This window comes from Doryrhamphus excisus, chromosome 8 (assembly GCF_030265055.1).
Source record: "Doryrhamphus excisus isolate RoL2022-K1 chromosome 8, RoL_Dexc_1.0, whole genome shotgun sequence".
Taxonomy (NCBI): domain Eukaryota; kingdom Metazoa; phylum Chordata; class Actinopteri; order Syngnathiformes; family Syngnathidae; genus Doryrhamphus; species Doryrhamphus excisus.
In genome coordinates, this window is record NC_080473.1 from 18,395,211 (window position 1) to 18,412,813 (window position 17,603).

At 40.1% G+C, this 17,603-nt stretch overlaps 1 protein-coding gene across 2 annotated transcripts; it reads left to right on the forward strand.

Moving 5' to 3' along the window:
- The first annotated feature begins 846 nt into the window (after positions 1-846).
- lhx1a (LIM homeobox 1a) lies at positions 847-13,488 on the forward strand. 2 transcript variants are annotated; one of them, XM_058080812.1, is made up of 5 exons: positions 847-1,412; positions 2,782-3,005; positions 3,930-4,213; positions 6,955-7,120; positions 10,137-13,488. In XM_058080812.1, the coding sequence occupies exons 1-5, from the start codon at positions 1,243-1,245 to the stop codon at positions 10,514-10,516; spliced, it is 1,224 nt and encodes a 407-aa protein (XP_057936795.1). In that variant the 5' UTR covers positions 847-1,242; the 3' UTR covers positions 10,517-13,488. The 2 variants fall into 2 exon arrangements, with proteins under 2 accessions (XP_057936795.1, XP_057936796.1); XM_058080813.1 differs by having other exon boundaries at positions 10,248-13,488.
- Positions 13,489-17,603: the final 4,115 nt, after the last annotated feature.

The window sequence follows — 17,603 nt, forward strand, 5'->3', positions numbered from 1 at the left end:
TCTATGTTTATTAAAAAACATTAAAAAACACATCACGAATATGTTCTATTTCACTATGTGGAATAAGAAAAAAAGGGAATTAAAGGTTTAAAACATGATTTTTCAATTTATATTTACATTTTAATTTTCAATGTAATTATGATATTAATACACACAAAAAAGGTGGTTGTTTCCATGATTAAAAACACAAAACGGCGCCCGCTAAACGGAGGGTAAATGTCGACATTTCTATTTTTTATCATATTCTTCTTCGTCTATAAATATGCACAGTCAGCAATAAAGTATTTCCACGCAGGTCTGACTGTGTCCCTCTCCTGAAAATGAGGATCCAATTTGAATGAAAAACCAAAAATGGATTTTTTTTTTTCTCCAACGGAAGAGGTGATGAATCTCTGCTACAGGAAGTGGCTAAGAAATGGAATGGTGGTGTTTACACTTTGAAAGTGGTCTTGAAGTGGATTCAAGCTTAATGAATCATCCGAGGTCTGGGCCGCCGGAGCTGTCAACTTTAGAACCTTCACACCCGAGACAACACCCTGAAAAAATACCAGCATCCTGTTTTTTTTTTCTACATTCTACACAGCAGCGTGATATGACTATAGAATAAAAACACATGAAAAGAGTAATATTCATAAAAATATGAATCCTGGTACCTGCTCTGCATGGTAGCTCCTCCACACCTTTGCCGTCGAGTCTTGGCTTTGGGAGGATGCTGGCGGGATGAAGATCGGGTTTGTCGGGCTCCTGCTCCTACGGCGTCGCGGATTGGTCCAGAGGGCCGTGACGTCACTAGGTTGGGAATAAGGTCTGCTTGGAGTTTCCACATCCTGGCAGTGCGGTGCAGACCTGTCGCATCACAGCTCCGGAGGCTGAGGGCATGCATCCCCACCACCACCACCGGAACCACCGGAGCGTCCATGCACGGACATCCCGGATGATCCTGACCTGCTAGAAGTGTGGATACCGTCTTCGATACCGTCTTCTTCCGGCATTTGTGACATATCAGTCAGACCCAAGTCCGAAGCCGACCGGATAAACAGACCGCTTCTCTGTCTTTGGACGCCGAACCTTTCTTCCCTTCCTTCCCCGTTTTATGTGAGCCGTGACCCGCCCGCAAAAGCAGCAGCAGCAACAGCAGCAACAGCAGCAGCGGGTCCGAGGAGAGAGCGCCAACAAGTCCGCCAATGCGCGGGCCCTGCTGCTGAATTCGTCCGCGTGCGAGCACCGTAGTCCGGCCGAGCCATGGTCCACTGCGCCGGGTGCGAGAGGCCCATCCTGGACCGTTTTCTGCTCAACGTTCTGGACCGAGCCTGGCACGTCAAGTGCGTGCAGTGCTGCGACTGCAAGTGCAATTTGACGGAGAAGTGCTTTTCTCGGGAGGGGAGACTTTACTGCAAAAACGACTTCTTTAGGTAAGCGATACGCCATTTTTGTATCATATTATTATTACTTTTATTATCATTATTTACATTTTGGACAGCGAGTGTAATTTTACTTTCCCTTTTAAAGGGTTGTTATTAAGAGTCAAATTGAGTAACATACAATCCAATATAATAGTCAATTATAGCATGAGAAACGGCTGATTAAGCATGAATATTTCAGAGCGTTTTCAGTATAAATATTTAAAGCTGCTTATTAGGAGCCATTTAAAACAATGTAGAGTCGATATAATATTGACTTTAATTGTCGTGTGTAGCTTTATTCGCCAATATATTCCATATAAGGGCTTCCCGTTATTCAACCTGCAAAGCGGAGAAGGAAAACACAATAAAGACAATAATTACAAATGTGTTGATTTTTTGTAAGAAATTGTTGTATAAAGGCTAAATACGCAAAATTAATATTTTCTCTCAAAAATATGAATTACGCACACGCGCGCAGATTGCGGCCCCATTTGTAATGTAGTTAATTTATCAAAGACGCACAGACTTGCGCTTGCAGCCGCTAAGCTTTGATGAAGAGGGACTAATTAAAAGCTTCTTCATTTGGATTCTTATGCAAAAAAACAAAAAAAAAAAGAAAAAAAAGAGAGGGGAAGCGACATTAAACGAGTGTGCTTTGCGGCTCAGCGGGGCGGAAATCACACTTCCCGCAAACAAGCTGCGCAATAGCACCCTGGTTCAAACCCGGGCCACCGGAGCGCACCTAAGTGGATTTGAATAGCAAACTATTTGAGGAAAGATCAAGTCCACACAACACAATCACAGACAGCCAATACACGTTTTAACAGTAAAGTAAACATTGCATCCATGAACACCGGATTGTTGCAGAATACCTGCTGCAGAATCTTGGCGTTTTAAATATATCATATCAAATAATACAAAGTTTCTAAATATAAAAATAAGCGAATTGTACTTGATTTCAAACATGGCGGACATAACAAATATGATTTCTAAAGAATGTAAAATAATCATAAGCATCAAATAATAATAATAACAATAATAAAATAGTAAGAATAATTTCCAATTTAATTAATAAATCAGATACATTACTTTAAAAGTCCAATATAATAATTATCATCATGTTTAACACCAAAACATAACAGAATAAAATACAAATTCTGCAACACATTTATTACAAAACAATAAACAAATCAGTGTAAATAATTGGTAGACATTTGAATATTATTATTACAAGCGAACGCACCTTCAAATCAGATATTTTTCCCTGATAAACATGGCGGTGCAAATGGACGTATGGCATTAAAAAAAACATATTTACTGCAAATAAAAAAGGCTGCCATTTCCACACAACAACCAAGATTTCTCTCCGTGGGTGCAGGCGGTTCGGCACCAAGTGCGGCGGGTGCTCGCAGGGCATCTCCCCCAGCGACCTGGTCCGCAGGGCCCGCAGCAAAGTGTTCCACCTCAACTGCTTCACCTGCATGATGTGCAACAAGCAGCTCTCCACCGGCGAGGAGCTCTACATCATCGACGAGAACAAGTTCGTCTGCAAGGACGATTACGTCAGCAGCGCCAGCGTCAAAGACGTCAACCTCCTCTCAGGTACGGAGCCCCTGTCTGGGGCTGACGCGCATGCGTGCGACTTTGGCTGGATTTCTTAAGATGTCTTTTTTCTCTTGTCTTTTGTCTTTTAGCTTAGAAAATATGCGAGATAAAACAAGACCAAAAATACAAATATGTATGTTATATGAATATCGTTCACTGTTAGCTCGTGCGGGAAACGCGGTGCGTTCAAGGGCCATCGAATAAGTGAAAAAAGAAAAACTGTTGGGCTAGGTTTTTGTTAATTATATCCCATAAAAACTACACCATCATCACGGTTTGCTTCGTGTACCTCGGTTTTATCCACGCGTGGGTCCATTCAAGGAAACTGCAGAGTTTTTGAGCTAACAGTTTTAATAATTTCATAACTGAACATAAAAGAACATGCTATAATAAATACAATACTACAAAAAAACAAAAACAAAATTATGTATTTTGAGCGTGAAAGATGCTAAAAACCAACCCAGTAGCTTCATATATGCTAAATAATCTCATAGGGCAATATCTAAATAATATCTTGATAAGAATGCATTTATTTTACTTGTACAATATGCCAATGTTGAACTACTTTTAAAAATCTGCTGCACAAAAAGCAAAGGAATCCAAATATGTCATATACGTAACTAACAAATATTACGACATAAGCTGTTGAGAAAAAGAAGGGAATGTGTTGCATATTGTATTAAATATTGTATAACTATTTAAACCACAGCCAGAAAATCCAGGGTGTGCCAAAAGTAGATACACACTCATAATATATTCATTTTTTTTGCATTTACTATTATAATTCATCACATCAACCAGCTGGGAATTTTCAAGTGCATGCAGAGCTAGATCAAGGCTAGACGCTGTGCATGACGGCCATCCTGTATTGTCATTTTTTATGCGCTTCTAATACTCATCTTTGTAACATTTCCATTTCAGTCACGACCTGCAGTGACCCGAGTCTATCCCCAGACTCTCAGGACCCCCTCCAGGATGACGTGGTCCTAAAGGACACGGAGATCGCCGCCCTCTCGGATAAGGAAACTGTAAATAATGAAAACGACGACCAGAATCTGGGTGGCAAGCGACGCGGCCCGCGGACGACCATCAAGGCCAAGCAGCTGGAGACGCTGAAGGCGGCGTTTGCTGCCACCCCCAAACCCACCAGACACATCAGGGAGCAACTGGCACAGGAGACCGGTCTCAACATGAGGGTCATCCAGGTAAGACTGGACCGCCACAAATACATCTGGACCGCCACAGATAGATATGGCGTCGCCTGTTGATCCTTGCATATGAACACATTATAATGGGACCCAATGTGTAACGTTTCTACTGACCTTTACTTATGTATTTACTTCCTGTGAGGCGCTAATAGACTTCTTGCTTCCTTTTACTGACTCATGTGTTCATGCATCACTGGAGTGAATCGGGTACTTGAGTCACTCATGACAATGTGCATGCGGCAAGTTTGGCAGCACGAGTGAGTCCGTAAAAGGCGAGTCTTCGCCGAGTACCCGTGGGTCAATGAAACTGGAGTTTTCGACAAGCACCCGTGAGGCAATGGAACTCGAGTCTTCGTTGAGCATCCGTGAGTCAGTCAAACTTGAGTCGTTGTCGAGCAGCTGTGAGTCAGTGGAACTTGAGAGAAACCTGTCACCCACCCATGAGTCAGTTAAACTCAAACCCATGAGTTAGTGAACGTTGAGCCTTCGTCGCGTACCCGCGAGTCAGTGAAAGTTGGCGTCTGAAAGGATTTTGGACATCCCATCGTCCACACATGGTCCTATAAGGACGGTGACCGTGCATCTTTTTTGAGTTTATCCGTGCTCGAAAAGGTGTCGAGCAACAGCTTCTACGTTTGGCGAGGTGTCAAGACACGCTGGCAGACTGGCATGAGCGTGCAGCATCCATTCTCTCACATTCGTCACCCCGATTTACAAGCATCCTATTCCAGTTGAACTGCACAGTCACATGGAATCATTCAATTAAAAAAAAAAAAAAAAAGGTTGGCCGACTGGTGAGGTTGATTAGGAAATGGGTCATTTATGCCTTTTTGAAATTCCTGGCGCACATCGCATGGAAAAGTCGCCAACTGCCGTCTGGCTGCTGGGACTTTTGGCACAGCTCACGTTATGCGATCATATTTAGCCACGCCGACAGCTTTTTCAGCCAAGACATATATGTGTTATATATGTACTATATATGTGTGTTTATATATATATGAATTATAGAATACTTGAATATCTGCCTATTTATTATTACACGTTTTATTTTATATAATATATACGTTTTTTTTAAGATTTAATTTGATTCTAAAAGAGTATCTAACGTTATTTTACACCAAAATTACACATTTTACTGGTTATAATTTTGTGTTTTGCAAAGAAATTATAATTAAAAGTAGTTACATGTGCACAACAAATACGACAATATGATAGAAATATGATACTACAATGATATTGCAGCATTAACATTACTACATACGTATATAATTATTCAAAAAATATGCATTGAATATAAATAATGGTGTGAAAAAGTGTTAGCCCCTTCTTGATTTCTTTTTTTTTGCATGTTTATCACACTTACTGTAAATGTTTCAGCTCATCAACCAAATGTAAATAATAGTCAATGACAACCCAACTCAACACGAAATGCACTTTTTAAATGAAGCAGTGTATTATTAAGAGAGAAAAAAAAGTCAAAAATGTGACTGTCCCCCAGTTAAACTGTGGTTCATCATATGTGAGTTCAATTCCTCTAGCCAGACCCAGGCCTGTTTTCAATCAAGAAATCACTTACATAGGACTTGCTTGACTAAGTAAAGAAGACCAAAAGCTAGACAATACACCAAAAAATTTCGGAACAAATGAAAACCAAAGTAACAGTAGTGGTGATGATGATGATGACCAAGACCCCAAGACGCAAAATAATTTTTTTGGAAGATGTGTGTCCCATGCCGTCTGGCAATTCAGAGAAAGAACATATAGCAAGAGTAAAATATAGTGGTGGTAGTGTGATGGTCTGCTGCTTCAGGACCTGGAAGACTTGCTGTGATAAATGGAAGCATGGATTCTGCTGAAGGAGAATGTTCTGCCATCTGTTGGTGACCTCCAGTTGAAACCAACATGGGTTGTGCAGCAGGACAATGATCCAAAACACACCAGCAAGTCCACCTCTGAATGGCTGAAGAAAAACCAAATGAAGACTTTGGAGTGGCCTAGTCCAAGTCCTGAGCTGAATCCTATTAAGATGCTGTGGCATGACCTTAAAAAGGCTTCATGCTGGAAAAGCCTCCAATGTGGCTGAATGACAACAATTCTGCAAAGATGAGTGGGCCAACATTCCTCCACAGCGCTGGAAGAGACTCATTGCAAGTTATCACAAACGCTTGATTGCAGTTGTTGCTGATAAGGGGGGGCAACCACTTATTAGTTTTAGAGGGGCCATCACTTCCTCACACAGGGACACGAAACTTTGGATCTTTTTCTCCCTTCATAATAATAATAATATAAAGTCAATACAAAGTTTCAAGTATTTATTGTTCAGTTGTGTTGTCATTGACTAATATTTACATTAGTTATCTGAAACATTCAAGTGTGACAAACATGTAAAAAAAAAATCAGAAAGAGAGCAAACACTTTTTCACACCACTGTATAATAGTTTATTTTCAAATATTGAATTCATAATTTTTTTTAATTATGTATTATAGTATACACATAAAGATACATATCTAATATCTAAATTTTATGGACAGCTCTATTTTGATACAGATCAGATTCCATGTGATGTAACGAGGGGTATTTTACACCAAATGTTTTAAGGTTATAAATTTTGCATTCCTCCCACCCCCCAAAAAAGGCGTCTTTTGGTGAAATCGTCCGTGAACGCGGTTTACCGTCTGTGATTAATGATATGACTTCAAACCATTTCTACAAAAAGCCTGTTTGTGTGTAAATGCAGGTCTGGTTCCAGAACCGGCGTTCCAAAGAGAGGCGCATGAAGCAGCTGAGTGCACTGGGAGCTCGGAGGCATGCGTTTTTCAGGAGCCCAAGGCGGATGAGGACGCTGGTGGACCGCTTGGAACCTGGAGAGCTTATCCCCAACGGGCCTTTCTCTTACTACGGAGGTGTGTTAAAACCTTCGGTTAACACTTTGTAAATATAATTAGTTGTTACCATAGACGGTAATTGTCTACTTTTATGATAGACTTGGGTTTATATCTGTGGCCGTGCTGAAGGATGTTTGATGAGATTAGAGTTACGACTGACACTTTCTTGCCTTTGGCTCTTGTCTTTCACGTCGTACTCACCATTGTTGGGTAGAGTGGTCTTTTGTGCCTTAGAGGTGTGATGTTTGCGAATGAGTCGAGTTAAATGGCTCTTACAAGTGAACAATGAAACCAGTTGCATATATGAACTTGTCTCTTATTTTCTTATATCTGCAAATCGGTTTTCATATGTCAGTTCTGAGAGCCATTCAAAATATTCGACTCGTTCGTGAATGAGTGATCAAAAAACAGTTGTTAGATATAACTGCATAAAAACACACATTTCACTGCTTTTACGGTAACGTTTGAAACTGTAATAACAGTCGTCCCTCGTTTATGGTTCCACATTAGACTGCGATAAATGAATTTCTGTGAAGTGGGAGTAAATGGAATATGTTTATTTTTAGGGCATAGAAAAATATATCTAAATATGGATTTTAACACCATTAGACATGAACTAACACCCCTAGAGTCACTCCTACGCTCCTGTTATTCTTTGTTTACATCACATTGCGCAGGCTATGGGATCACTACAAGAACGAAAGAGGCAGCTGTCGTTAGCATAGCGAGCTAATTGGTTAAACAGCAGGTGTTTAAAATGGAGTGGGGAAGAAGGACAAAGAAGCCAAAATGATACCACTTCCACACGGAATGAGAGGAGAACCTTTTTTTTTTTTACTTGATATCAGCCATGGCATGTTGGCTGAGCCCCGCTCACTCGGTAGCCACGCTCCATTTGTGTCAAAGGTCATCTAACGTCATGTCTCATAACATTACTGATGCCTTGTCACCACAATGCTACATAGAACTTGACTTTCGTTGTGTTTTTTTAACGACGGTAATAATAGTTGACGAGGCAACCATGAAACAGCTATCGAGAGGGACGACTGTAATATTATATCTTCATATCGGTTTTCATCGATCAATTCTCAAAGCCGTTCAGAAGCAAACATCACATCTTGATGAGTAGGCGGGTGATGGGATGACAAATATTGCTGCATAATAACACACACTTAATGTTTTAGATTGTAATGAATTAGATTAACATTTAGTAATGTTACACCCGACACTGCATGCAACACATCGCATTATGCGGTTGCATTCAATGAATAAAAAACATATGTGTGCATTTAGTTAGTACTTAGTAAGTACAATACTTTGTGCATATTCACCAAGTGTGTCTGGTAAAAAAAAAAAGTGTGTATTTCATACATTTATTTATTACAGAATTAAATGCTTAATTGTAATAACTCAATAATTATTTCAAGTAATTTAGCTTAGTTATTTCAAACCCTGACCCATATATTGAGGTAGTGAGGTGGTTCGCAATATAGCCAAGTTAATATACATACAACAAGACACAAAATAAAAAAAACAGAGGACAAAATTGTATAAAACATGTGAAAATTGTAATTTAATTAATACAAAAAATAAGTAGAACAATACAACCACAAAAATAAATAATAAATTATTAAGAAATACTATAAGAATGAAAACTATTCACAATTCACACATGGCTTGTTTACAATTGGTCAACAGACAAACGTTTCAGACAAACATTAAATATCGATAAAGTATTGATATTTGAGAGTAGATTTTAAAGCATGAAGAGCAGGTATCATAAATATCGGTATTGCAGTATCAATCCGCACATTCTTAGTATCCAGTCCTACTGAAGCGACACTGTTGTCGTAAATAGGACATTTCCCAATCATTTCATTGTACTGTACTTGCACATTACTTACAGACAGAAACATATTGGAAAATATTGTGTAACAAAAAGCATCTTGTCGGTTCAATATTATTCAATTACACGTCACAACAAGCTCAGCTCAATGAATTAAAAGTGCAACTTAATACGGTAGTCAGGGGACCGGCCCAGGATTCAGCTTCCCTAAATTGGCAGTTTCAGGCAAGCATTTGGGCTACACAAAAAAATTGTCAAAAATACATTTAGCATGAATAATGTCACGTATAAGTGACGTCTTTGACATGAATTAGTAACATCTTTGACAAAAACATCACTAATGTCGTATATGCTGTAAATGGGCCATCATTTTAATGCTCTGGAGCTGCTCTTATGGGTTGGAATATTTGGGATTTTTCTCACATGTCAACGGAGACATCACAAAGACTTTTGACACATTTACCATAATTTACAGTATAATTTACAGTATATAAGACAGACCCCAGTTGAGCCTACTAAATGTAACAATCTTACAAAGAACACTAACTCATCACACAGCAACTTAACACTCACAAGATGGGTAAGAAATATACCAGGAAAATACCAGTACGAGTTTAAAATGAAAAACAACGGCTATTTTAACTTCATCCCGTAATACATTTCATCCTAGCAAAGCATTTCATTGGTCATGCTGCAATGATGTCAGCCTCCCTGTGGTCTCTGCTGGCTCCCCCTGGTGGACAGATGCAGTAGGGTTAAAAATTTTAAAAAAAGTAGCAGCCTATCCATTGGAAATTCTAGTATAGTATATGTATAATAAAAAAACAACAAAACATCATCACTTTGTTTATTTCTTTGGTCCAGAAGATAGCATAGCAGAGTATAGTGAACCCGCGAAGGTAGATTTTAAATGTCAGGCCTTTATAGGTTTAAAGTAAATCAAGCGCTTTATATTTTATGGACGGGGTAGAAGTGCTGATGAAATGGACATACTTTTAATTAATTTTGCGGCCATTTTGTTCTCCCCAGCCAACTGTAGTTTGGAATGAACGAGGGGTAACGCGCTCGGCGGCTCGTCCCTCCTCCAACATCAATCAAAGATATTTCTATTCAGTGAATTGGTCTGCGGTATTATTCCTGCTCCCATTCTTCCCCAAGCTAATTCATGTTCATTTTGTCAATCTGCAGATTATCAAAGTGAATATTACGGTCCAGGAGGGAACTATGACTTCTTTCCTCAGGGGCCACCTTCATCGCAAGCCCAGACCCCAGTTGATCTCCCCTTTGTGCCCTCTTCAGGCCCCACGGGCACGCCCCTGGGAGGTATGGACCACCCCCTTCCGGGCCACCATCCGTCCAGCGAAGTGCAGCGCTTTTCCGATATTATGTCCCACCACCCTGGGGACTCTCCCAGCCCAGAGCCCGGCATCCCGGGGACCCTGCACAGTATGTCCTCCGAGGTGTTTGGCCCGAGCCCGCCCTTTACCTCGCTGTCTCTGAACGCCAACGGATACAGCAACCATTTGTCACATCCGCCCACAGAAATGAACGAGGCCACTGTGTGGTAGCGCTCCGGCAGACTGGACTCTTAGGACCTGGGGGTTCTGGCCTTGTGGGCTGGATTAAGACACGGATACCAACAGGGTTTGGTCCATACCACGGAAACAGTTTTTCTATCATTTCTTATTTATTATTTATTGACACTAACCCAAGATCGGACATGACGGCCTTCATCTCCCTTTCTTTGTGCACATTGTTGTCACTTCAGGTTTGAGGCTTTGTTTCATCACAAAATGATGTCACTGATGGCGCTGGGCGGGACTACAGCCTTCCTTCAGAGATTAGTCGGACTTCTTAAGTCAGGGTGTCCAAAGTGCAGCCCGGGGGCCATTCTAAAAATTACACTTTAACAATAAAGTTAAAAATAAACAAACCGAGAAAAGCAGAAAAGCAAAGGTTGTAATCTGCAATTAGTTTCTTGTCATTTTACAAGAATAAATATTATACAAAATTTAGTAGTAAATTTTATATAGTAGTCATAGTACTAATATTCGTAATTTTAGTAGCATAAAGTTGACATATTTTTTTTTTTTAACTGAAATGTTATGAGAAATACACAAAACATTAAATAAAGTTGTAATTTGTGGAAAATTAGGTTGCAAAAAATGATAACATCACAAGAATAAACTTAAAATATTCGGGCAATAAAGTCATAATTATAAAAAGAACATTTACAAGAAGAAAGTTGAAATAGTTGGAAAATTAAAAAAAAACAACAACAACAGCATAAATGGACAAAAACAAGAATAAAGTAAAAAAGAGTATGAGAATTTTTTTTCGATTCCACCCAGAAAAAATTGTCAACTTTTAAAAATAAAAAAGTCAAAATATTATGGCAATACTAACTAATGTATTTCATGTATTTGTAAAAGAAATAAATGAATAATTACGAGAATAAAGTTTACAAGAGGAAATGTAAAATGGTTGGAAAAGGGAAAAAAAGGGTTTGAATGATTTTAAGAGAATACAAAGAGAAAAAAGTCAATTTTTGTAGCATAGTGTTGAAATACTAAAGGAAAAATGATCATAATAACATTATTTAGAAAAACAACAAATAAAGTTGTAAATTTTGGAGAATTTGTCATAATATTATGTGTTGACATTTTGAAAAATTAAAACCAAAACAATGAGAAAAAAGGGAAAAAAAGAGCAAAGATTGAAGCTGATCTTAATAACAGGCCTTTTTCACACTCTTTAAGATGCACTTTTTTTTTAAATATATAATGTCTAACTTCTTAGCGCATCTTGACAAAATATCCAAGTGACAAAGTTACACGCTTTAATTTTCACCTTATGGCCCTCGCTGGTAGAAAACATTTGGAGACCCAAAAGCACAAGAAGAAAAACGTGTTTCGTCTTTGGATGCAGATATGGAGAAAAAAAACGTGTCATAAAGTCAAAGTCCAAAAAATGTTTAAAAAAATCAAAGGATGGTGCAGGGGCGTGGCAAAAAGCACCGTAAAGAAAGGGCAACAAGGCACTAATGAAGTAAAAATGACAGAAGTAAAATAATTCAAAACCGGAAGCAGATCAAGTATGACGAGCCGGACGCCAAAAGAACGGCTGCCGACGTGCTTGGTGGTCCCACCCAGCGCCTGAAGTTCCGCCAACTGCCGATGAAACAAAGCACAAAACAGGAAAATTGCCGAGTGGAAACAGGAAATAACGGCAATAAAAGCTAGCGACTTAGCTTAGTGACCAAACACTCATCGTCAGAGCGTGAGAAGAAGACGTTTCAACATCCCTTGTACGTCCTCCTGTCAAAGACGTGAATAGCTTTACGCACACATCACAACAATCCGGCCAAAGGTTGCTTGTGCGCCAAACTGAGCAGCGTTCAGACTTTGTATTTTATTGTATTTATTCACGAGTCCCTCCCTCGGACTGCCATATTGACACTGAAGGTCTCTGAAGGTCAGTGGGAATGACACTGTCCTCGCTCTGGGCTTTTTCTTTTTGTGTTGTTTTTTTTTTTTTTGGTGTGAATGTCCACCAAATCTGTGGAAAGCCGCCTTCAAAAGGCAAACAATGGACTGCAAACCCTTTATTTCACATGGAACTCAACTTGAATTGTTTCAATGAAGTCTACCTTCTAAAAAAAAAAAAAAATCTCCCACTGGAGTTGAAAATGGGACTTAGAACAGTCGACTGTTTACGTGATCTCTATAAAATTCAGGAGTCCAGAAGAGCGTGTTTTAGAAGCCTGTCCACATAAAATGTTCCAAGCAACCAACCAAACTTTTGTATTGATTTCATTTCTTTTGTATGAAGAAGATACACTCGCCGGGGTTTTGCTTCACTGTGCTAGTTTGTACAAAATGTTGTTTACAGAAAAAAAAAACAAAAAAAAAGTTGAACAATGAATCGAGCAGAGTAGTTGCCAAATAAAAGAATAGCACAAATATTGTTACATCATCATGTGCAGAATGTCACAAATTGTGTTGGAAGGCAAACTTTTATGACGCTGACGGTGCATTCATAAAACTCTTCATGTGACATCCCGAGCCCGCTTTTATTTTTGTGTCTCCAAAGGAGTGAAGATCCAAACAATTCAAGCTCTGACGGAAGAACATGGAAGCTGCTACCTTCATGAGCAGTGATAGTTTCACAAAAACTATTGATCAGGAAAATACAAATACTGAATACATGAGACGAGATGATTTTAACATTACTTTCAAGAAAAGTACTAGGAAAAATATATGACAAGATATTGCACTCTATTCATTTCATTTCTACTATGTTACACTCTGTGTGTATGCTAGCGGCCCCGCCTCCACCCACCGAGACAAAGAGACTGTATGACTGACAAAAAGGTTCCATGCCGTTGTTCTATGGAACATAGAACACATCAACACCTCTCTCCGACCTATCCTTGGAGCAACACTTCCTCATTCTCACCACACTCCCACAAGGTGCATTCAGGAACGCTCCTATAATCATAACAATGTCTTCATTATGTGTGTATGTGTGGTCTAAATAAATAGAATGATTTTCTTATCACTCACTAAGGTTACTCTTAAAATTTTAAGTATGCTCGGAAATCCCAGAAAATACATTTTCACTCAAAATATATGAATTCAACTTAAATTAGTCTTTGAACGCAACACTTCATGGCCCTTTAATGTGGGTAAAGTGTGCCATTATTAAAGAGAGTAGTGTTAGGCAAATACATTTCCCAACATCTTGACTTAAATTGTCTTTACAGTATTTACAGTATATTCATAATTGTTAATAATAATTATTTTTTATTCAGAAAATACAAAAAAAAAACAAAATGGACACATTTCTCACACACTTTCAAATTGTGGTTAACCGTGATTAATTGATATTAATGAATTAGAATTTGTCATTCCTTCTGCCAAATTGATCTCCATCATATATATTTATTTTTATATTCCTATTATTATTTTGATCTTCTATGGTTCTAGGTGTGTGCACTACTGTACTTTTAAGGTGACACAAATTATAGCAATTTCAATGCAATACAAATAAAAAAAAGGCAAGGTCATTTTTTTTCTATTGAACCAATATCGAACCGTAACAAAAATATATCGAACTGAAGCAAACACCCCTAAAATTTTATATCGTTGTTGCGACTGATACTCGACTTAGACTCATTCCAGTTGAGTCATAATAATAATAATAGAGGTAATAAAAAATAACAAGTGTATACAGTAATACAGTAATAAATAACATGATGCCTGATAGCGGGCCCCAGAGGTAGAGTTAGTGTGTAAAGGACCGTGAACCTTGGGCTTATTATCTTCCTGTGGTGTGCTCTGACATCTGGGAGAGACTTTTAATTCAATAGCGTGAATATAACTATAATAATAATAATCATCATTATAGGAATGGAGAAACCCAAACACGGGAGCACGATAAAGATGAGTAAAAATGCACTATGAGAAAAAAGCAGAAAAGAGGCGGTGTGGAAAGGGGGAGGGGGGGTGAATCCAGGGGAACTGTTATCTCGCCCACCCTGCACGTGCAGGTTTTTCTCCCTTCCTCCAGACTGTAATCCACAATGAATTCATCATGGTTTGGTGGGTTAACCAAATGGGGTGTGTGCTGAGCCCCCCCACTCATTCCCTCATGATAGCACTAAGCAGCATGCAGGCTGACCATCATTACATTGAGATCCACTCACCGAAGCCACCTTGGAAAATTTAGCAGCACTGAGTGGGTTTTTATACAAGTTTTATGTTTCAGGAAGCCACATAACATAACCTTTCAGTGTTATGGGGGACATGGGAATGCCATGTTTGGATATTTCATTGCAGGGCAGCAGGGGGAGGAATGTTAGCAGGAAAGGAGCTTAACAGAAGGTTTAAAACACCGGCTCACCCCAGGGATGTGTTCTGAGCCCCCTGTTGTTTACCCTAATGACCCATGACTGTCGCCCCAAGTACAGCAGCAACCATATCCTGAAGTACGCGGACGACACAACAGTTGTGGGCCTCATTCAGGACAACAACGAACTGGCTTACAGGGAGGAAGTGCGACACCTTGTGGATTGGTGCAAGGCGAACAACCTGATCCTGAATGTTGACAAAACAAAGGAGATCATCGTCGACTTCAGGAGATCCAGACCCAGCCACACTCCACTCAGCATCAACGACACGGCCGTAGAAGTTGTGAACACAAGCAAGTACTTGGGGGTGCATATCACGGACAACCTCGGCTGGTCACTCCACACCTCCGCTCTGGCGAAGAAGGCACAGCAGCGACTGCACTTCCTGCGGCGGATGAGAAGAGCCTCCCTCTCCCCTCCTATCCTTACCACCTTCTACAGAGGGACCATCGAGAGCCTGCTGACCAACTGCATCTCCGTCTGGTCTGGGAGCTGCAAGGCCTCGGACTGGACGTTACTGCAGAGAGTGGTGAGGACAGCGGAGAAGATCATCGGGACCCAGCTCCCCCCCCATTAAGGACATAGCAAACAGCCGGTGTGTATCTAGAGCCCATCGGATCTGCTCTGACCCCACACACCCCCAGCATGGACTGTTCTCTCGCCTGGCATCGGGGAGAAGGCTCTGCAGCATCCGCTGTAGGACGACCAGGTTCAGAGACAGCTACTTCCCCCTGGCCATCAGACTGCTCAATGCCAAATAAGCCCCTCTACCTTTACTTACATTATTATTATTTATTTGAATTATTTAAATTATTTGGGCAATTTACTGTTCACGCTGCACTTTCACACACATTATGTTGTTCATTGTCACAGTTCCGTTCCTGCCTTCTGGTCTACTTTTCCTTGTTTTCCAGATATCCTGGAGCGGGCTGGAGGCGGGAGGACTGGGCACACCTGAAGCCCATTCAATCAACTGCCCATTTAACGCCGCCGCTTGCAGCGGCAGTCGCTGGTTCCTCGCTTAGTATCCTGCTAACCTTCTGGTACTCTGGTCTACCCAGCACTCCCTAGCCGTCCAGCCAGCCTCCTGTTGTTCTCTTTAGTAATTTATGTTAGCAGTGCTCTGTGGCGAGATTTTTGTTTATTCCTCGTGTTTTTCCTCGCCACCACCTTGTGTTGCCCCCTGGGCAGTTTTGTTTCTGGGACTTTGCCTATTAAAAGACTCTTACTGCAACTCCTGTTGGCCTTCCTCTGCATCTGGGGTCCAACCCTCGACACCCCGTGACAGTTCATATTTGGTGTCTATTCTATCTATTTATTCTCCACATTATTATTATTATTATTATTATTATTATTTATTATTACTTATCTTCTTTTGTGTCTGTTATTATATGGGAGCCAGGCAACGACATTTCGTTGGCAATTTCACTACACATCTATCTATCTATCTATCTATCTATCTATCTATCTATCTATCTATCTATCTATCTATCTATCTATCTATCTATCTATCTATCTATCTATCTATCTATCTATCTATCTATCTATCTATCTATCTATCTATCTATCTATCTATCTATCTATCTATCTATCTATCTATCTATCTATCTATCTATCTATCTATCTATCTATCTATCTATCTATCTATCTATCTATCTATCTATCTATCTATCTATCTATCTATCTATCTATCTATCTATCTATCTATCTATCTATCTATCTATCTATCTATCTATCTATCTATCTAAAATAGTCGGATGCAGTGTGCAATGTGTGTGTGTGGGGGGGGGGGCAGTATCAGCTACTGCTGGGATTCCTATATTGATGCTACGGTGTCATTTGGGCCACATCCACAAAAATATGGATGTTTTTAAAAACACAGTATATCTCAAGTGCAAATGCCAATGTAATGGCGGCGCTGCAGCCATGGACTCAGAAGCATCGATGACATCATTTCCATAGATGGGACCATGACAAACATGGAGATCGGCAGGAGAAGTAGCTTTACTTTTCAGTCAGCTGGAATTGGAATTGGAATCCAACCTTCCAATTCAGCATGGAAGGTTGGATTCATGTTGGTGGACGCCAAACGTCTGCCCATGGATGACTCCACTAAACACTCATTATGTTGCTATACGCACAATATTTGAACAGAATTGAACATAACTGAATATAGGTAATACTCCAGTCCAGGGTGTACCCCGCCTTTCGTCCAAAGACAGCTAGGATAGGCTCCAGCATACATACAGTAATATTAAATATGAAATCATTGTGGTTATTGAGGCTGCACGGCGGTCGTGTGGTTAGTGTGTGGACCTCACAGCTAGGGGACCCTGGTTCAATTGCACCCTCGGGCATCTCTGTGTGGAGTTTGCATGTTCTCCCCGCGCATGCGTGGGTTTTCTCCGGGTATTCCGGTTTCCTCCCACATTCCAAAAACTTGCTAGGTTAATTGGCGACTCCAAATTGTCCATAGGTATGAATATGAGTGTGAATGGTTGTTTGTCTATATGTGCCCTGTGATTGGCTGGCGACCAGTCAGGGTGTACCCCTCCTCTCACCTGAATTTCCCGATTGTGGGATTTATTTGGGTGTGGCATGGAAATATTATGAAGTGCATTCATCAACTGTAATACATTGGAACCTCAGTTAGCATAGGAAGGAGGGAATGTTGGGACAATTACAAAAAAATAGGTACCGCAGATTTCCCACAGAGGATGTCCTGATGTATGTGAGGATTGTTT